Source organism: Salvelinus sp. IW2-2015, linkage group LG19 (genome assembly GCF_002910315.2).
Source record: "Salvelinus sp. IW2-2015 linkage group LG19, ASM291031v2, whole genome shotgun sequence".
NCBI classification, from domain to species: domain Eukaryota; kingdom Metazoa; phylum Chordata; class Actinopteri; order Salmoniformes; family Salmonidae; genus Salvelinus; species Salvelinus sp. IW2-2015.
The window spans coordinates 33,237,770-33,253,479 of NC_036859.1; the positions used below are offsets into that span (position 1 = coordinate 33,237,770).

At 42.7% G+C, this 15,710-nt stretch overlaps 2 protein-coding genes across 2 annotated transcripts in view; one reads left to right on the top strand and one right to left on the bottom strand.

Moving 5' to 3' along the window:
* Nucleotides 1-15,710, top strand: part of LOC111979369 (eukaryotic initiation factor 4A-II-like) — a 336,073-nt gene that overhangs the window by 130,402 nt on the left and 189,961 nt on the right. The window lies entirely within an intron of this gene.
* Nucleotides 2,982-15,428, bottom strand: LOC111979668 (vesicle-trafficking protein SEC22b-B). The gene is made up of 5 exons (XM_024010289.2): nucleotides 15,261-15,428; nucleotides 7,852-7,961; nucleotides 6,079-6,239; nucleotides 5,438-5,584; nucleotides 2,982-3,252 (listed from the first exon to the last, which is right to left on the bottom strand). Exons 1-5 carry the CDS (start codon nucleotides 15,333-15,335, stop codon nucleotides 3,098-3,100), a joined length of 648 nt encoding a protein of 215 aa, XP_023866057.1. The 5' UTR covers nucleotides 15,336-15,428; the 3' UTR covers nucleotides 2,982-3,097.

Below are 15,710 nucleotides of genomic sequence, written 5' to 3' on the forward strand. Positions count from 1 at the left end.
GCCCAGCCCTCCCCCCAGCACCCATGTACAAGGTCCCAGCCTCCCCCTAAGGCACCCATGTACCAAGGTCCCAGCCTCCCCCTAAGGCACCCAGTACAAGTCCCAGCCTCCCCTAAGGCACCCATGTACAAGGTCCCAGCCTCCCCCTAAGCACCCATGTACAACGTCCCAGCCTCCCCCCTAAGGCACCCCATGTACAAGGTCCAGCCTCCCCTAAGGCCCCATGTACAAGTCCCAGCCTCCCCCTAAGCACCCATGTACAAGGTCCCAGCCTCCCCTAAGGCACCCCATGTACAAGTCAGCCCCCCCTAAACCCATGTACAGTCCAGCTCCCCTAAGGCACCCAGGTAGAACTTAATGGTTTCTGTTAACAGCAAAGCTTAATATATTACAATTGACAGTTTTAATATTTGGTAAAGGGAACCCAGACTATCTCCTCTTTCACAGTCCTTACGCATCAGATCCACCAGAACACCAATAGACGATAAGTGTAATGAAGAAGGACTGCCCCGGCTGCTATCTTAGCATAGTGGATCGGGTGTTGAGGTACTTGGCATCGCTGCGGTACTTCTTTGAAAGCTGGACAGAATGCTGGCTTTGGTGTCGAGAGCGGAGGGAAAAAAATGTTTCTGATAATATTTAGGACCGTAATGAACCAATAGCTGCATATATCTAACCGTGAATGTATGCAGGCTTCAATCAAAATTAATAGGAAAGATGGCAATTCCTAACATCAAAGTACGACTAAAAGTTAAAAAAAAAACGGGATTTTCAAAATGTGCAACAATTTTCTAATACAAGGAGAGATATATGTAACTGTGAACCTCAGTGTTTGGAAAATCACTGTTTTAACTTTGATGTCATAGATAAACTTTTATTTAAGTACTCTACATAAAACTTAGAAATGTGCCTTTTTCACATGTTGAATTGGTATTGTGCTGGTGATAACTGATGTATGAAAGTTACGGTTGCCATTTAAGAGATATTGCGATTCAACAACTGATTTCACTGAATATGGACCCAGCTCCATGTTAGACAACTATACAGTTGAAGTCGGAAGTTTACATACACCTTAGCCAAATACATTTAAACTCAGTTTTTCACAATTCCTGACATTTAATCCAAGTAAAAATTCCCTGTCTTAGGTCAGTTAGGATCACCACTTATTTTAAGAACGTTGAAATGTCAGAATAATAGTAGAGAGAATAATTTATTGCAGCTTTATTTCTTTCATCACATTCCCAGTGGTCAGAAGTTTCACATCACTACAATTAGTATTTGGTAGCATTCCTTTAAATTTTTAACGTGGGTCAAATGTTTCAGGTAGCCTTCCACAAGCTTTCCACAATAAGTTGGGGTATTTTGCCCATTCCTCCTGGCAGAGCTGTGTAACTGAGTCAGGTTTGTAGGCCTCCCTTGCTCACACACACTTTTTCAGCTCTGCCCACAAATTTCTTATGGATTGAGGTCAGGCTTTGTGATGCCACGCTTCAATACCTTGTTTGTTGTCCTTAAGCCATTCTTGCCCAACTTTGGAAGTATGCTTTGGGTCATTGTCCATCTTGGAAGACCCATTTTGCGACCAAGCTCTTAACTTCCTGACTGATGTCTCTGAGATGTGCTCTCAATATATCCACATAATTTCCCTTCCTCTTGATGCCCATCTGTTTTGTGAGTTTCACCAGTCCCTCCTGCAAGCAATCACCCCCACAACATGATGCTGCCACCCCATGTTCACGGTTGGGTGGTGTTCTTCGCTTGCAAGCCTCCCCCTTCTTTCCTCCAAACATAACAATGGTCTCTTATGGCCAAACGGTTCTATTTTTGTTTCATCAGACACAGAGACATCTCCAATAAAGTCCGAATCTTTTACCCATGGCAGTTTGCAAACCGCATGTCTGGCTTTTTATGGCGGTGTTGAGCAGTGCCTTCTTCCTTTCGTCCTTCAGTTCTGTCTTCTATATGCACTCTTTACTGTGGATATAGATACTTTGTATCTGTTTCCTCCAGCATCTTCACATGGTCCTTTGCTGGTTGTTCTGGATTGATTGCACCTTTTCACACCCAAAGCACCGTTAATCCTCTAGAGACACGCAACGGCGTCTCCTTCTCTGGAGCGCGTAGACGACTGCTGGTCCCCATGTGTCTTTACTTGCGTACTATTGTTTGACAGATGAACGTTTGGTACCCTTCAGGAGTTTGAAAATTCTTTCTCAAGGATGAACCAGACTTCGTGGAGGTCTACAATTTTTTTTCTGAGCGTCTTAGCTGCATTTCTTTTGATTTCCCTGCATGTGTCAACTAGAGGCGCTGATGTTGAAGGTAAGCCTGAAATACAATCCACAGGTAACAGCCTCCAACTTGACCTCAACAATAGTCAATTAGTCCTATCAGAAACTTCTAATCAGCCCTGGGGCGCTTCGGGGGGGGGTCTTTGGGTGGTTGTTTCGTGGCGGGCGGGGGGTCGGCGGGAGGCGCGTGGTTTGGCGGGGTGGGGGTGGTTTTTCTCGGCAGTGCTGAGCTGCTTTTGGGGTTTTTTTTTTTGGGCGGGGGTTTTTGCTTTAGGGGCCTTTTACATCATCTTGGTATTCCTATATCTGTATGTTTAATATTGCACAGTTCAACTATGTACTGTATAACTTCTGCACCCCACTGAATTTGTGACTACAGTGATTTATATATTGACACCATACTCGGTCTGTTATGATTATCTATATTTTAATATTTATATTTTACTTGTGTTTGCACGCAAGTCTTGCCCACAAACTATAGTTTGTTAACAACGAAATTTCTGGGAGTGGCTGAAATAAACGTTTTACATGACCTCAACCTAACGTTTATCGCTAAACTTCCTGACTTCAACCTGGCTACCAAGGCACCCATGCACAAGGTCCCACCCTCCCCCTAAGGCACCCATGCACAAGGTCCCACCCTCCCCCTAAGGCACCCATGTACAAGGTCCCAGCCTCCCCCTAAGGCACCCATGTAGGAACTTAATGGTTTCTGTTAACAGCAAAGCTTAATATATTACAATTGACAGTTTTAATATTTGGTTAAAGGGAACCCAGACTATCTCCTCTTTCACAGTCCTTACGCATCAGATCCACCAGAAACGCACATAGACGATAAGTGTAATGAAGAAGACTGCCCCGGCTGCTATCTTAGCATAGGTGGATCGGGTGTTGAGGTAYTTGGCATCGCTGCGGTACTTCTTTGAAAGGCTGGACAGATTGCTGGCTTTGGTGTCGAGAGCTGGAGGGAAAAAATGTCTGATTAATATTTAGGACCGTAATGTAACCAATAGCTGCATTATATCTAACCGTGAATGTATGCAGGCTTCAATCATAAATTAATAGGAAAGATGGGCAATTCCTRACATCAAAGTACGACTAAAAGTTTAAAAATAAATTTAAAAAAGGGGATTTTCAAAATGTGCAACAATTTTCTAATACAAGGGAGAGTATATGTAACTGTGAAYCTCAGTGTTTGGAAAATCACTGTTTTAACTTTGATGTCATCAGATARAAMWWWWKTTYWAAGTAYTCTACAAAACTTAGAAATGTGCCTTTTTCACATGTTGAAAYTGGTATTGTGCTGGTGATAACTGATGTATGAAAGTGACGGTTGCCATTTAATAGATATTGCGATTCAACAACTGATGTCACTGAATATGGACCCAGCTCCATGTTAGACAACTATACAGTTGAAGTCGGAAGTTTACATACACCTYAGCCAAATACATTTAAACTCAGTTTTTCACAATTCCTGACATTTAATCCAAGTAAAAATTCCCTGTYTTAGGTCAGTTAGGATCACCACTTTATTTTAAGAACGTGAAATGTCAGAATAATAGTAGAGAGAATAATTTATTGCAGCTTTTATTTCTTTCATCACATTCCCAGTGGGTCAGAAGTTTACATACACTCAATTAGTATTTGGTAGCATTGCCTTTAAATTGTTTAACGTGGGTCAAATGTTTCAGGTAGCCTTCCACAAGCTTTCCACAATAAGTTGGGGGTATTTTGGCCCATTCCTCCTGGCAGAGCTGGTGTAACTGAGTCAGGTTTGTAGGCCTCCTTGCTCACACACACTTTTTCAGCTCTGCCCACAAATTTTCTATGGGATTGAGGTCAGGGCTTTGTGATGGCCACTCCAATACCTTGACTTTGTTGTCCTTAAGCCATTTTGCCACAACTTTGGAAGTATGCTTGGGGTCATTGTCCATTTGGAAGACCCATTTGCGACCAAGCTTTAACTTCCTGACTGATGTCTTGAGATGTTGCTTCAATATATCCACATAATTTCCCTTCCTCTTGATGCCATCTGTTTTGTGAAGTGCACCAGTCCCTCCTGCAGCAATGCACCCCCACAACATGATGCTGCCACCCCCATGCTTCACGGTTGGGRTGGTGTTCTTCGGCTTGCAAGCCTCCCCCTTTTTCCTCCAAACATAAATGGTCATTATGGCCAAACGGTTCTATTTTTGTTTCATCAGACCAGAGGACATTTCTCCAAAAAGTACGATCTTTGTACCCATGTGCAGTTGCAAASCRTAGTCTGGCTTTTTTAATGGAGGTTTTTGAGCAGTGCCTTCTTTCTTGCTGAGCGGCCTTTCAGGTTATGTCGATATATGACTCGTTTTACTGTGGATATAGATACTTTTGTATCTGTTTCCTCCAGCATCTTCACAAGGTCCTTTGCTGTTGTTCTGGGATTGATTTGCACTTTTCACACCAAAGCACGTTAATCTCTAGGAGACAGAACGCGTCTCCTTCCTGAGCGGTATGACGGCTGCGTGGTCCCATGGTGTTTATACTTGCGTACTATTGTTTGTACAGATGAACGTGGTACCTTCAGGAGTTTGGAAATTGCTCCCAAGGATGAACCAGACTTGTGGAGGTCTACAATTTTTTTTCTGAGGTCTTAGCTGATTTCTTTTGATTTCCCATGATGTCAAGCAAAGAGGCGCTGAGTTTGAAGGTAGGCCTTGAAATACATCCACAGGTACACCTCCAATTGACTCAAATTATGTCAATTAGCCTATCAGAAACTTCTAAAGCCCTGACATCATTTTCTGGAATTTTCCAAGCAGTTTAAAGGCACAGTCAACTTAGTGTATGTAAACTTCTGACCCACTGGAATTGTGATACAGTGAATTATGAGTGAAATAATCTGTCTGTAAACAATTGTTGRAAAAATTACTTGTGTGCACGAAGTTTGCCAAAACTATAGTTTGTTAACAAGAAATTTCTGGAGTGGTTGAAAAACGAGTTTTAATGACTCCAACCTAAGTTTATGTAAACTTCTGACTTCAACTGTATGTATGAAAACATCTGCTAAACTATCCCTTTTAAATGAATTGTGTGTATTTTATGTCTGTATGGTGGGTTTGATGCCAGGGCTGTGTACTGTACGAGGTATAATTATTATAAATTACCCGATAGGGCCTCTCCWCGTTGCAGGACCTCTTCAATGTTTGCCACCATGATCCGCTGGACATCCTGCAGTTCTGTGTTGATGCTGCCCAGGTTCCTCCGTGCYCTGCTGTCAATGTAGGTTCTTTTTGTTTTCTGGATGTACGTGTCTGAGGACAGAGGAAGKATGAGACGCAATTACACACTAAGTGTTGGTTTATGGTGCATCTCAATTACATTAAGTCATTTAGCAGACCCTCTTATCCAGAGCGACTTACAGGAGCAATTAGGGTAAAGTGCCTTCCTTCAGGGCACCAACAGATTTTTCACCTTGTTGGCTAAGGGATTCAAACCAGCGACCTTCAGGTTACTGGCCCAACGCTCTTACCTCTAGGCTACCTGACACCCTACTCTAATGTGGCATCCTATAGTTGTCTACTTGTCTCTGCACTGAATCAAAAAACATGGAATGGGGGAAAGCAATATAGCAGGGAATTTGCTTTTGCCAGACTTATTTAGTTGTTGGTTTTTTACATCAGTGTGGATTAAGGAAAGGAGTTATGAAGGAAAGGCATTATGAAGGAAAGGACATTTCCCAAATGCTTTTTGTTTTCCTGGGATGTCTTAATGGGACGATAATGAGTGAAAAAAGAAAACCTCTCACCAAACTCAATGAAAGAGTACGGCCTGGAGACTGTGGGGACTTTCTTTCCATACTGCTCATGGAATTCTGTCTGGAGGTCTTCCAGGTACCCAAAGACCAGCTTCTTGGGAAACACAGCTTCGCACAAGGCCAAGTAGCATACACCATGTTCTAATACATAGCTGGGGAGACAGACATTAGTATGTTAGTGGAAAGTAACAGAGTTATCGTGAAGCTTGATTGAGATTTCCACATAGACCCACAGCATCCGTCCAGTGACAGGCTAGGGAGTTATCGTAAAAGGGTAATAGTCTCCAGAGTTACCACTGTCCACATAACCAGTCTTGCCTAGTTTACTCACAAAAAACTCTGGGCCCTGAATGMCACAGCAGACACACCACGGTGCATACTAAATGAACGGTGAGGACACAATCKGAACATCACTTTAACTTCCTTAATACCAGGAAATACACAAAGATAATAATGACAGTATTATAAACAGAGATTTAGGGGGAGGTCCTAGAGAGTTCCACCTTTGATTATCACACAAGACTGCTACTTGACTGGTAAATATAGAATGGTGGGTAGGCTGTATGCAAAATATAAATGACAATTGTGCATAGAAGATGAATCATGTTACTTAGTGTTAGTGTTTTCAGTATGCTGGTTATTCAAATTTAAACAAGGATGTGTTCTTAAGGCCTCATCAGCCTGGTTATTATCAGTTAGTCAATAGTTACTCAATTAATAAGTAACTTTTTGGTACAATTTTGCATGTTCAGCCAAGGAGAGCCTGTAGAGTGTGTGTGTGTCTAGTCCTTCCAACTACGATCCTATTGGCTGTGTGTGTGTGAAAGAGAAATTCATCTTCATTAGCTTATTATACTGAACAAAAATATAAACAACAATTTCAAAGATTTTACTGAGTTACAGTTCATATTAAGGAAATCACAAAATTGACAAATTCTTTAGGCCCTAATCTATGRATTTCACATGACTGGGCAGGGGTGCAGCCATGGGTGGCCCTTGGAGGGCATAGGCCCACCAACTTGGCAGTCAGGCCCACCCACTGGGGAGCCAGACTCAGCCAATCAAAATKAGTTTTTCCCCACAAAAGGGCTTTATTACAGACAGAAATACTCCTCAGCAACCCCCCTCAGACGATCCCSCACGTGAAGAAGCCTGATGTGGAGGTCCTGGGTTGGCGTGGTTACGTGTGGTTTGCGGTTCTGAGGCTGGTTGGACATACTGCCAAATTCTCCAAAACRAYATTGGAGGCAGTTTATGGTAGAGAAATTATCATTAAATTATGTGGTAACAGCTCTGGTAGACATTCCTGCAGTCAGCATGCTAATTGCGCACGCCCTCAAAACATCTGTGGCATTGTGTTGTGTGACAAAACTGTACATTTTCAAGTGGCCTTTTATTGTCCCCAGCAAAAGGTGCACCTGTGTAATGATCATGCTGTTTAATCAGCTTCTTGATATGCCACCTGTCAGGTGGATGGATTATCTTGGCGAAGGAGAAATGCTCACTAACTGGGATGCAAACAAATTTGTGCACAAAATTTGACAGAAATAAGCTTTTTGTGCGTATGGAACTTTTCTGGGATTTTTTATTCAGCTCATGAAACCAACTCTTTACATGTTGCGTTGATATATTTGTTCAGTGTAGTAACCTTCCCCAACAATATCACTCTGGATGCAGTAGTGACTATGATATTATTTAAGACAAACATAAAAGATATATAAAAAATATAATATATTAAGAAAATCCACTTCTAACAATACTTACTGGAAAGACATGACCCCAGCCTCCAGGGTACATCTGTTGGGGCTCTGGGCATTGAGTTTGCGGCAGAGCTGCTTAGCCTGGCTCTGGTAGTGTTGCAWGTCTCTTCCTGACTAAACATAGGCGAGATAAAGGGGTATAAAATAACACGTTTGCAGTTATAACAAACAGCTACACTATATCTGATAGAACGCAAATGGGAAAAATAAAATGTTAGCWAGTAGTATTCAGCAGAATATGATACAACTTAGCCTTGCTAACTTTACAACCATGATTTAGCCTTCTAACTAGCTAGCTAGTTAAGTTAGTTAGGAAGTATGCTACATGACCAAAAGTATGTGGCTATAACCGTCCTCCTGATAAGGGTTTCCACTAGATGTTGGAACATTGCTGCCATTCAGCCACAAGAGCATTAGTGAGGTTGGGCACTGATGTTGGGCGATTAGGCCTATCTCGCAGTCACCGTTCAAATTCATCCCAAAGGTGTAAGATGGAGTTGAGGTCAGGGCTCTGCCAGTCAAGTTCTTCCACATCGATCAACAAACCATTTCTGTATGGACCTCGCTTTGTGCATGGGGGCATTGTCATGCTGAAAGAGGAAAAGGCCTCAAACTGTTGCCACAAAGTTGTGCAGCACAGAATTGTCTGGAATGTAATTTTATGCTGTAGCATTAAGATTTCCCTTCACTGGAACTAAGGGGCCTAGCCCGAACCATGAAAAACAGCCCCAGACCATTATTCCTCCACCACCAAACTTTACAGTTGGCACTATCTACTGGGGCAGATAGTGTTCTCCTGGCATCTTTCAAAACCAGATTCATTCTGTCGCACTGCCAGATGGTGATGCTGATTCATCACTCCAGAGAACGCATTTCCCCCTGCTCCAGAGTCCAATGGTGGCGAGCTTTACACCACTCCAGCCGATGCTTGGCATTGCGTATGGTGATCTTAGGCTTGTGTGCGGCTGCTCGGCAATGGAAACCCATTTTCTGAAGTTCCAGACGAACGTTGCTTCCAGAGGCAGGTTGGAACTCGGTAGTGAGTGTTGTAACCGAGGACAGACGATTTTTACACGCTTCAACACTCGGCGGTCCCGCTCTCTGAGTTTGTGTGGCCTACCACGTTGCTGCTGAACCGTTGTTGCTCCTAGACATTTCCACTTCACAATAACAGCCCTTACAGTTGACCAGGGCAGCTCTAGCAGGGGAGAAATTTGACTAACTGACTCGTTGGAAAGGTGGCATCCTATGACGGTGCCACGTTGAAAGTCATGGAGCTCTTCAGTAAGGTCATTTTACTGTCAATGTTTGACTATGGAGATTGCATGGCTGTGCGCTCAAACAACTATCAGCAACGGGTGTGGCTGAAATAACCAAATCCACTCATTTAGAAGGGTGTCCACTTTTGTATATACAGTGCATTCGGTTAAGTTCAGACCCCTTCACTTTTTTGTTACGTTACAGCCTTATTCTAAAATTGATTAAATTGTCCCCCCCATCAATCTACACACAATACCCCATAATGACAAAGCAAAAACAGCTTTTAGAACTTTTTGCTAATTTATTAAAAATAAAAAAACTCAAATCACATTTACATAAGTATTCAGACCCTTTACTCAGTACTTTGTTGACGCATCTTTGGCAGCAATTACAGCCTCGAGTCGTCTTGGGTATGACGCTACAAGCTAGGCACATGTATTTTGGGAGTTTCTTCGTAGGTTCCTGCCTTTCTAGGGAGTTTTCCTAGCCACCGTGCTTCTACATCGTTTGCTGTTTGGGGTTTCTGTATAGCACTTTGTGACATTTGCTAATGTAAAAAGAGCTTTAGAAATACATTTGAAAAATTAATTCCTCCCATTCTTTTCTGCAGATCATCTCAAGCTCCGTCAGGTTGGATGGGGAGCGTCGCTGCACAGCTATTTTCAGGTCTCTCCAGAGATTGCGTTCACTTCCCTGACCAAGGCCCTTCTCCCCCAATTGCTCAGTTTGGCCAGGTGGCCAGGTCTAGGAAGAGTCTTGATGGTTCCAAACTTCTCCCATTTAAGAACGATGGAGGCCACTGTGTTCTTGGGAACCTTCAATGCTGCAGACATTTTTTGGTACCCTTGCCCAGATCTGTGTCTCGACACAGTCCTGTCTCGGAGCTCTACAGACAATTCCTTCGACCTCATGGCTTGGTTTTTGCTCTGAGGGTATACTTATGTAAATAAGGTATTTCTGCTTTTTCTTTTTAATAAATAAAAAAGTCTAATAACCTGTTTTTACTTTGTCTTTATGAGGTATTGTGTGTAGATTGATGAGGGGGGAAAAAAATTACTTGATCCATTTCAGAATAAGGCTGTAACTAAACAAAATGTGGAAAAAGTGAAGGGTCTGAATACTTTCCGAATGCACTGTATAGTGTAGCTCTCAAACTCCAGGTATCATTCTGCCTTCTCCCTAGAGTTCTCAGCCATAAGCTTCACCGAAGACTGGTTCAGGTTAACTACAATCCCAACGATGTGATTTAACGCTTAGAAACGTCAATAATCATTGCTTGCAATATGGCTTTCGAAACATATTATCTTTCAACAGCGAGAATGAATCCTTCAAATAAATAAAAAAATACACTTACTGTCTCAGTTTTGCACAGATCCATACTAGAGGTTGGCCGATTAATCGGTTAGGGCCGATTTCAAGTTTTCATAACAATCAGTAATTGTCCTTTTTGGACGCCGATTATGGCCGATTACATTACAATCCATGAGAAAACTGTGTGGCAGGCTGACCACCTGTTACGTGAGTGCAGCGTCAAAAGGACCTTGTGGCTGCAATGAGCCAAGGGAAGTTGCTAGCTAGCATTAAACTTTTCTTTGTAAAACAATCAATCTTCACATAATCACTAGTTAACTACACATGGTTGATGATGTTACTAGGTTAACTAGCTTGTCCTGCGTTGCATATAATCAATGCGGTGCCTGTTAATTTATCATCGAATCACAGTCTACTTCAACTTTTCCAAAAGGGTGATGATTTGACAAAAGCACATTCGCGAAAAAAGCACATTCTTTGCACAAATTTACCTAACCATACACATCAATGCCTTTCTTAAAATCAATAAACAGAAGTATATATWTWTTTTTAAACCTGCATATTTAGTTAGCAGGCAATATTAACTAGGGAAATTATGTCACTTATCTTGCGTTCAGTGCAAGCAGAGTCAGGGTATATGCAACAGTTTGGGTCGCCTGGATCGTTGCGAACTGTTTCTTCCTAACAAAGACCGTAATTAATTTGCCAGAATTGTACATAATATTGAAGGTTGTGCAATGTAACAGCAATATTTAGACTTAGGGTTGCCACCCGTTCAACAAAATACGGAATGGTTCCGTATTTCACTGAAAGAGTAAACGTTTTGTTTTCGAAATTATAGTTTCCGGATTGGACCATATTAATGAGCAAAGGCTCGTATTTTTGTGTGTTTATTATAATTAATTTGATAGAGCAGTCTGACTGAGCGGTGGTAGGCAGCAGCAGGCTCGTAAGCATTCATTCAAACAGCACTTTACTGCATTTGGAAGCAGCTCTTAGCAATGCTTGAAGCACAGCTCTGTTTATGACTTCAAGCCTATCAACTCTTGAGATTAGGCTGGCAATACTATAGTTTAAGACCATCCAATAGTCAAAGGTATATGAAATACAAATGGTATACAGAGAAATAGTCGACGCGTCATAATTCCTATAATAACTACAACCTAAAACATCTTAACTGGGAATATTGAACCACCAGCTTTCACATGTTCTGAGCAAGGAATTTAAACGTTAGCTTTTTTACAAGGCATATATTGCATTTTTACTTTCTTTTCGCATTATTTAAACCAAATTGAACATGTTTMATTATTCATTTGAGACTAAATAGATTTTATTTATGTATTATATTAAGTTAAAATAAAARGGTTCATTGTTCATTCAGTATTGTTGTAATTGTCATTATTACAAATATATATAGAAATTGGCMGATTAATCGGTATCGGCTTTTTTGGTCCTCCAATAAATCGGTGTTGAAAAATCATAATCGGTCGACCTCTAATCCATACAGCTTCCACTTCCTGAGTCACACTTACACACAGGTGTTCTGAGCATAATAAATAATGGCGCCGGAGATGGCTGCCATTTTACGGTCTCGTAACCAATTGTGCTATTGTGTGTATTTGTAACTTATTTTGTACATAATGTTTCTGACACTGTCTCTTATGACCGAAAATAGCTTCAAGATATCAGGATATCAGAGGCAAAGGATTTACTATCGGGGACGTAGGTCGGGGTGCCTTGTAAGGATCCGACGGCGAGTGGGTAATCTGCCTCTACCATCAGTCCTATTAGCCAACGTATAATCACTGGATAACAAAATAGATGAACTACAATCACAAATATCCTACCAATGGGACATTAAAAACTGTAATATCTTATGTTTCACGAGTCGTGTCTGAACGACGACATTAATAACATACAGCTGGCGGGGTTTACGCTGCATCGGCAAGATAGAACAGCCGTCGTCGGTAATACAAGGGGTGGCGGTCTGTGTATATTTGTAAACAACAGCTGGTGCACAAAATCTAATAGTAAGGAAGTCTCAAGGTTTTGCTTGGCTGAGGTAGAGTATCTCATGACAAGCTGTAGACCACACTATTTACCAAGAGAGTTTATCTATTTTCTTCGTAGCTGTCTATTTACCACCACAAACAAATGCTGGAACTAAGACAGCAACCAATGAGCTGTATACGGCCATAAGCAAACAGGAAAAGGCTCATCCAGAGGCAGCGCTCCTAGCGGCCGGGGACTTTAATGCAGGAAACTTAAATCCGTTTTATCTCATTTCTACCAGCATGTTATGTGGGCAACAAGAGAAAKAAAGAAAAAAACTCTAGACCACCTTTACTCCACACACAGAGACGCGTACAAAGCACTCCATCGCCCTCCACTTGGACAATCTGACCATGATTCTATCCTCCTGATTCCTGCTTACAAGCAAAAACTAAAGCAGGAAGCACCAGTAACTCGGTCAATAAAGAAGTGGTCAGATGACACAGATGCTAAGCTACAGGACTGTTTTGCTTGCACAGACTGGAATATGTTCCTGAATTCTTCCGATGGCAGTGAGGAGTACACCACATCAGTCACTGGCTTCATCAATAAGTGCATTGATGACGTCGTCCTCACAGTGACTGTACGTACCCCAACCAGAAGCCATGGATTACAGGCAACATCTGCACTGAGCTAAAGGGTAGAGCTGTCGCTTTCAAGGAGCTGCCCTCCGAACAACCATAAAACAGGCAAAGCGTCAATACAGGACTAAGATTGAATCGTACTACACCGGCTCTAGCACTCGTCGGATGTGGCAGGGCTTGCAAACTATTACAGACTACAAAGGGAAGCACATTGCCAAGTGACACAAGCCTACCAGACGAGCTAAATTACTTCAATGCTCACTTCGAGGCAAGCAACACTGAAGCATGCATGAGACCATCAGCTGTTCCAGACGACAGTGTGATCGCGCTCTCCGTAGCCGATGTGCTTAAGACCTTTAAACAGGTCAACATTCACAAGGCCGCAGGGCCAGACGGATTACCATGACTTGTACACCGAGCATGCACTGACCAACTGGCAAGTGTCTTCACTTATATTTTCAAACTGTCAGTGACTGAGTCAATACCAACATRTTTCAAGCACACCACCATAGTGTTCCTGGGCACAGGGACTAAGGTAACCTGCCTAAATGACTACCGACCCATAGCACTCACATCTGTAGCCATGAAGTGCTTGGAAAGGCTGGACATGGCTCACATCAACACCATTATTCYAGAAACCCTAGACCCACTCCAATGTGCATACCGCCATACTGCAACTGGATCATGGACTTCCCGACGGGCCGCCCCCAGGTGGTAAGGATAGGTAACAACACATCCGCCACGCTGATCCACAACACGGGGGCCCCTCAGGGGTGCGGGCTCACTCCCCTCCTGCACTTCCTGTTCACGCATGACTGCATGGCCAGGCACGACTCCAACACCATCATTAAGTTTGCCAACGACCCAACAGTGGTAGGCCTGATCACCGACAAAGATGAGACAGCCTAKAGGGAGGTCAGAGACCTCGCCGTGTGGTGCCAGGACAACAACCTCTCCCTCAACATGAACAAGACAAAGGAGATGATTGTGGACTACAGCAAAAAGAGGACCGAGCACGCACCCATTTTCATCAACGAACGGGGCTGTAGTGGAGCAGGTTGAGAGCTTCAAGTTCCTTGGTGTCCACATCACCAAGAAACTGTCATGGTCCAAACACACCAAGACAGTCATGAAGAGGGCATGCAAAGCCTATTCCCCCTCGGGAGACTGAAAAGATTTGGTATGGGTCCTCAGATCCTTAAATAGTTCTACAGCTGCATCATCGAGAGCATTCTGACTGGTTGCATCACTGCCTGGCATGGCAACTGCTTGTCCTCCGACCGCAAGGCACTACAGAGGGTAGTGCTTACGGCCCAGCACATCACTGGGGCCAAGCTTCCTGCCATCCAGGRGCTCTATACTAGGCAGTGTCAGAGGAGGGCACTAAAAAGACTCCAGCCACCCTAATCATAGACTGTTCTCTCTGCTACCGCACGGCAAGCGGTACCGAAGCACCAAGTCTAGGTCCAAAAGGCTTCTTAACAGCTTCTACCCCCAAGCCATAAGACTCCTGAACAGCTAATCAAATGGCTACCCAGACTATTTGYATTGCTCCACTTTTACGCTGCTGCTGCTACTCTCTGTTTGTTATCTATGCATAGTCACTTTAACTCTACCTACATGTACATATTACCTCAAATAACCCGTGCCCCCGCATATCGACTCTTTACCGGTACCCCCTGTATATAGCCTCGCTACTGTTATTTTACTGCTGCTCTTTAATTATTTGTTATTTTTAACTTACTTATTTTTTACTTAACACTCGTTTTTCTTTAAACTGCATTGTTTGTTAAGGGCTTGTAAGTAAGCATTTCTACACCCGTTGTATTCGGCGCATGTGACAAATAAAATTCGATTTTCTAGATAGCTAGCTAACTTTAATTAACACAGGTGGTTGCCTCTTGTCTTCAGTGTTTTCCGTAAACTTGCGCTGTACCATGGAGATATGGCCATGTGGGAACACTAACCATTTCAAGGTGTGTATCAAATAAAAAAATTAAAAAATATATTATTTCTAGCTGATTTGAAAGACAAGGTCCTTAAGTTTCCAAAAACTGTACCGTAAGCGATGTGTGTAAATGTTCAGATTGACACAACACCCACATACAGAAGACGCCTTCGTCAAATGACTTATGTGCAATCTAATGACACCGAGTCGTGATCGAGGGCTAACGTTAGCTAGGAAACACATTTTATTCATTCAAACCTGCTCGTCTTCTTGCATCGATGCAGCAAGCGGCAGTCCATCTGCTACCCGAGCGATCATTGTCAGCAAAACCATATTGACCGAAATCTCTCAAATTCACACTACAGATTGAGTTGTAGGTGTTTACTGGCTGTGCCGAAACTTGAAACTTCCTATAAACTTGGCTGCGTAGCTTCTGTTGTCAAATCTGACGCGCTGGAGGGAAGCTCGATGTGTGAGCTGGCCGGAAGTCCATGTTGTTGCGCCCTGGAATTGGGTCCGACTGCATATCCTTTTTTTTGCAACTTTCTTACAAATAGCCATAACTGTATCGTTTGTCAGTTATACAATAACAAATGCAACTGAATTTGTTGCAAAAAAAACGACAATATGTTGTAATGTAATTTTGTTTATATTTTTGTCTCATGAAGTTCGATTATCCAGACCGGACCAGACAGTGAGCCAGACGGA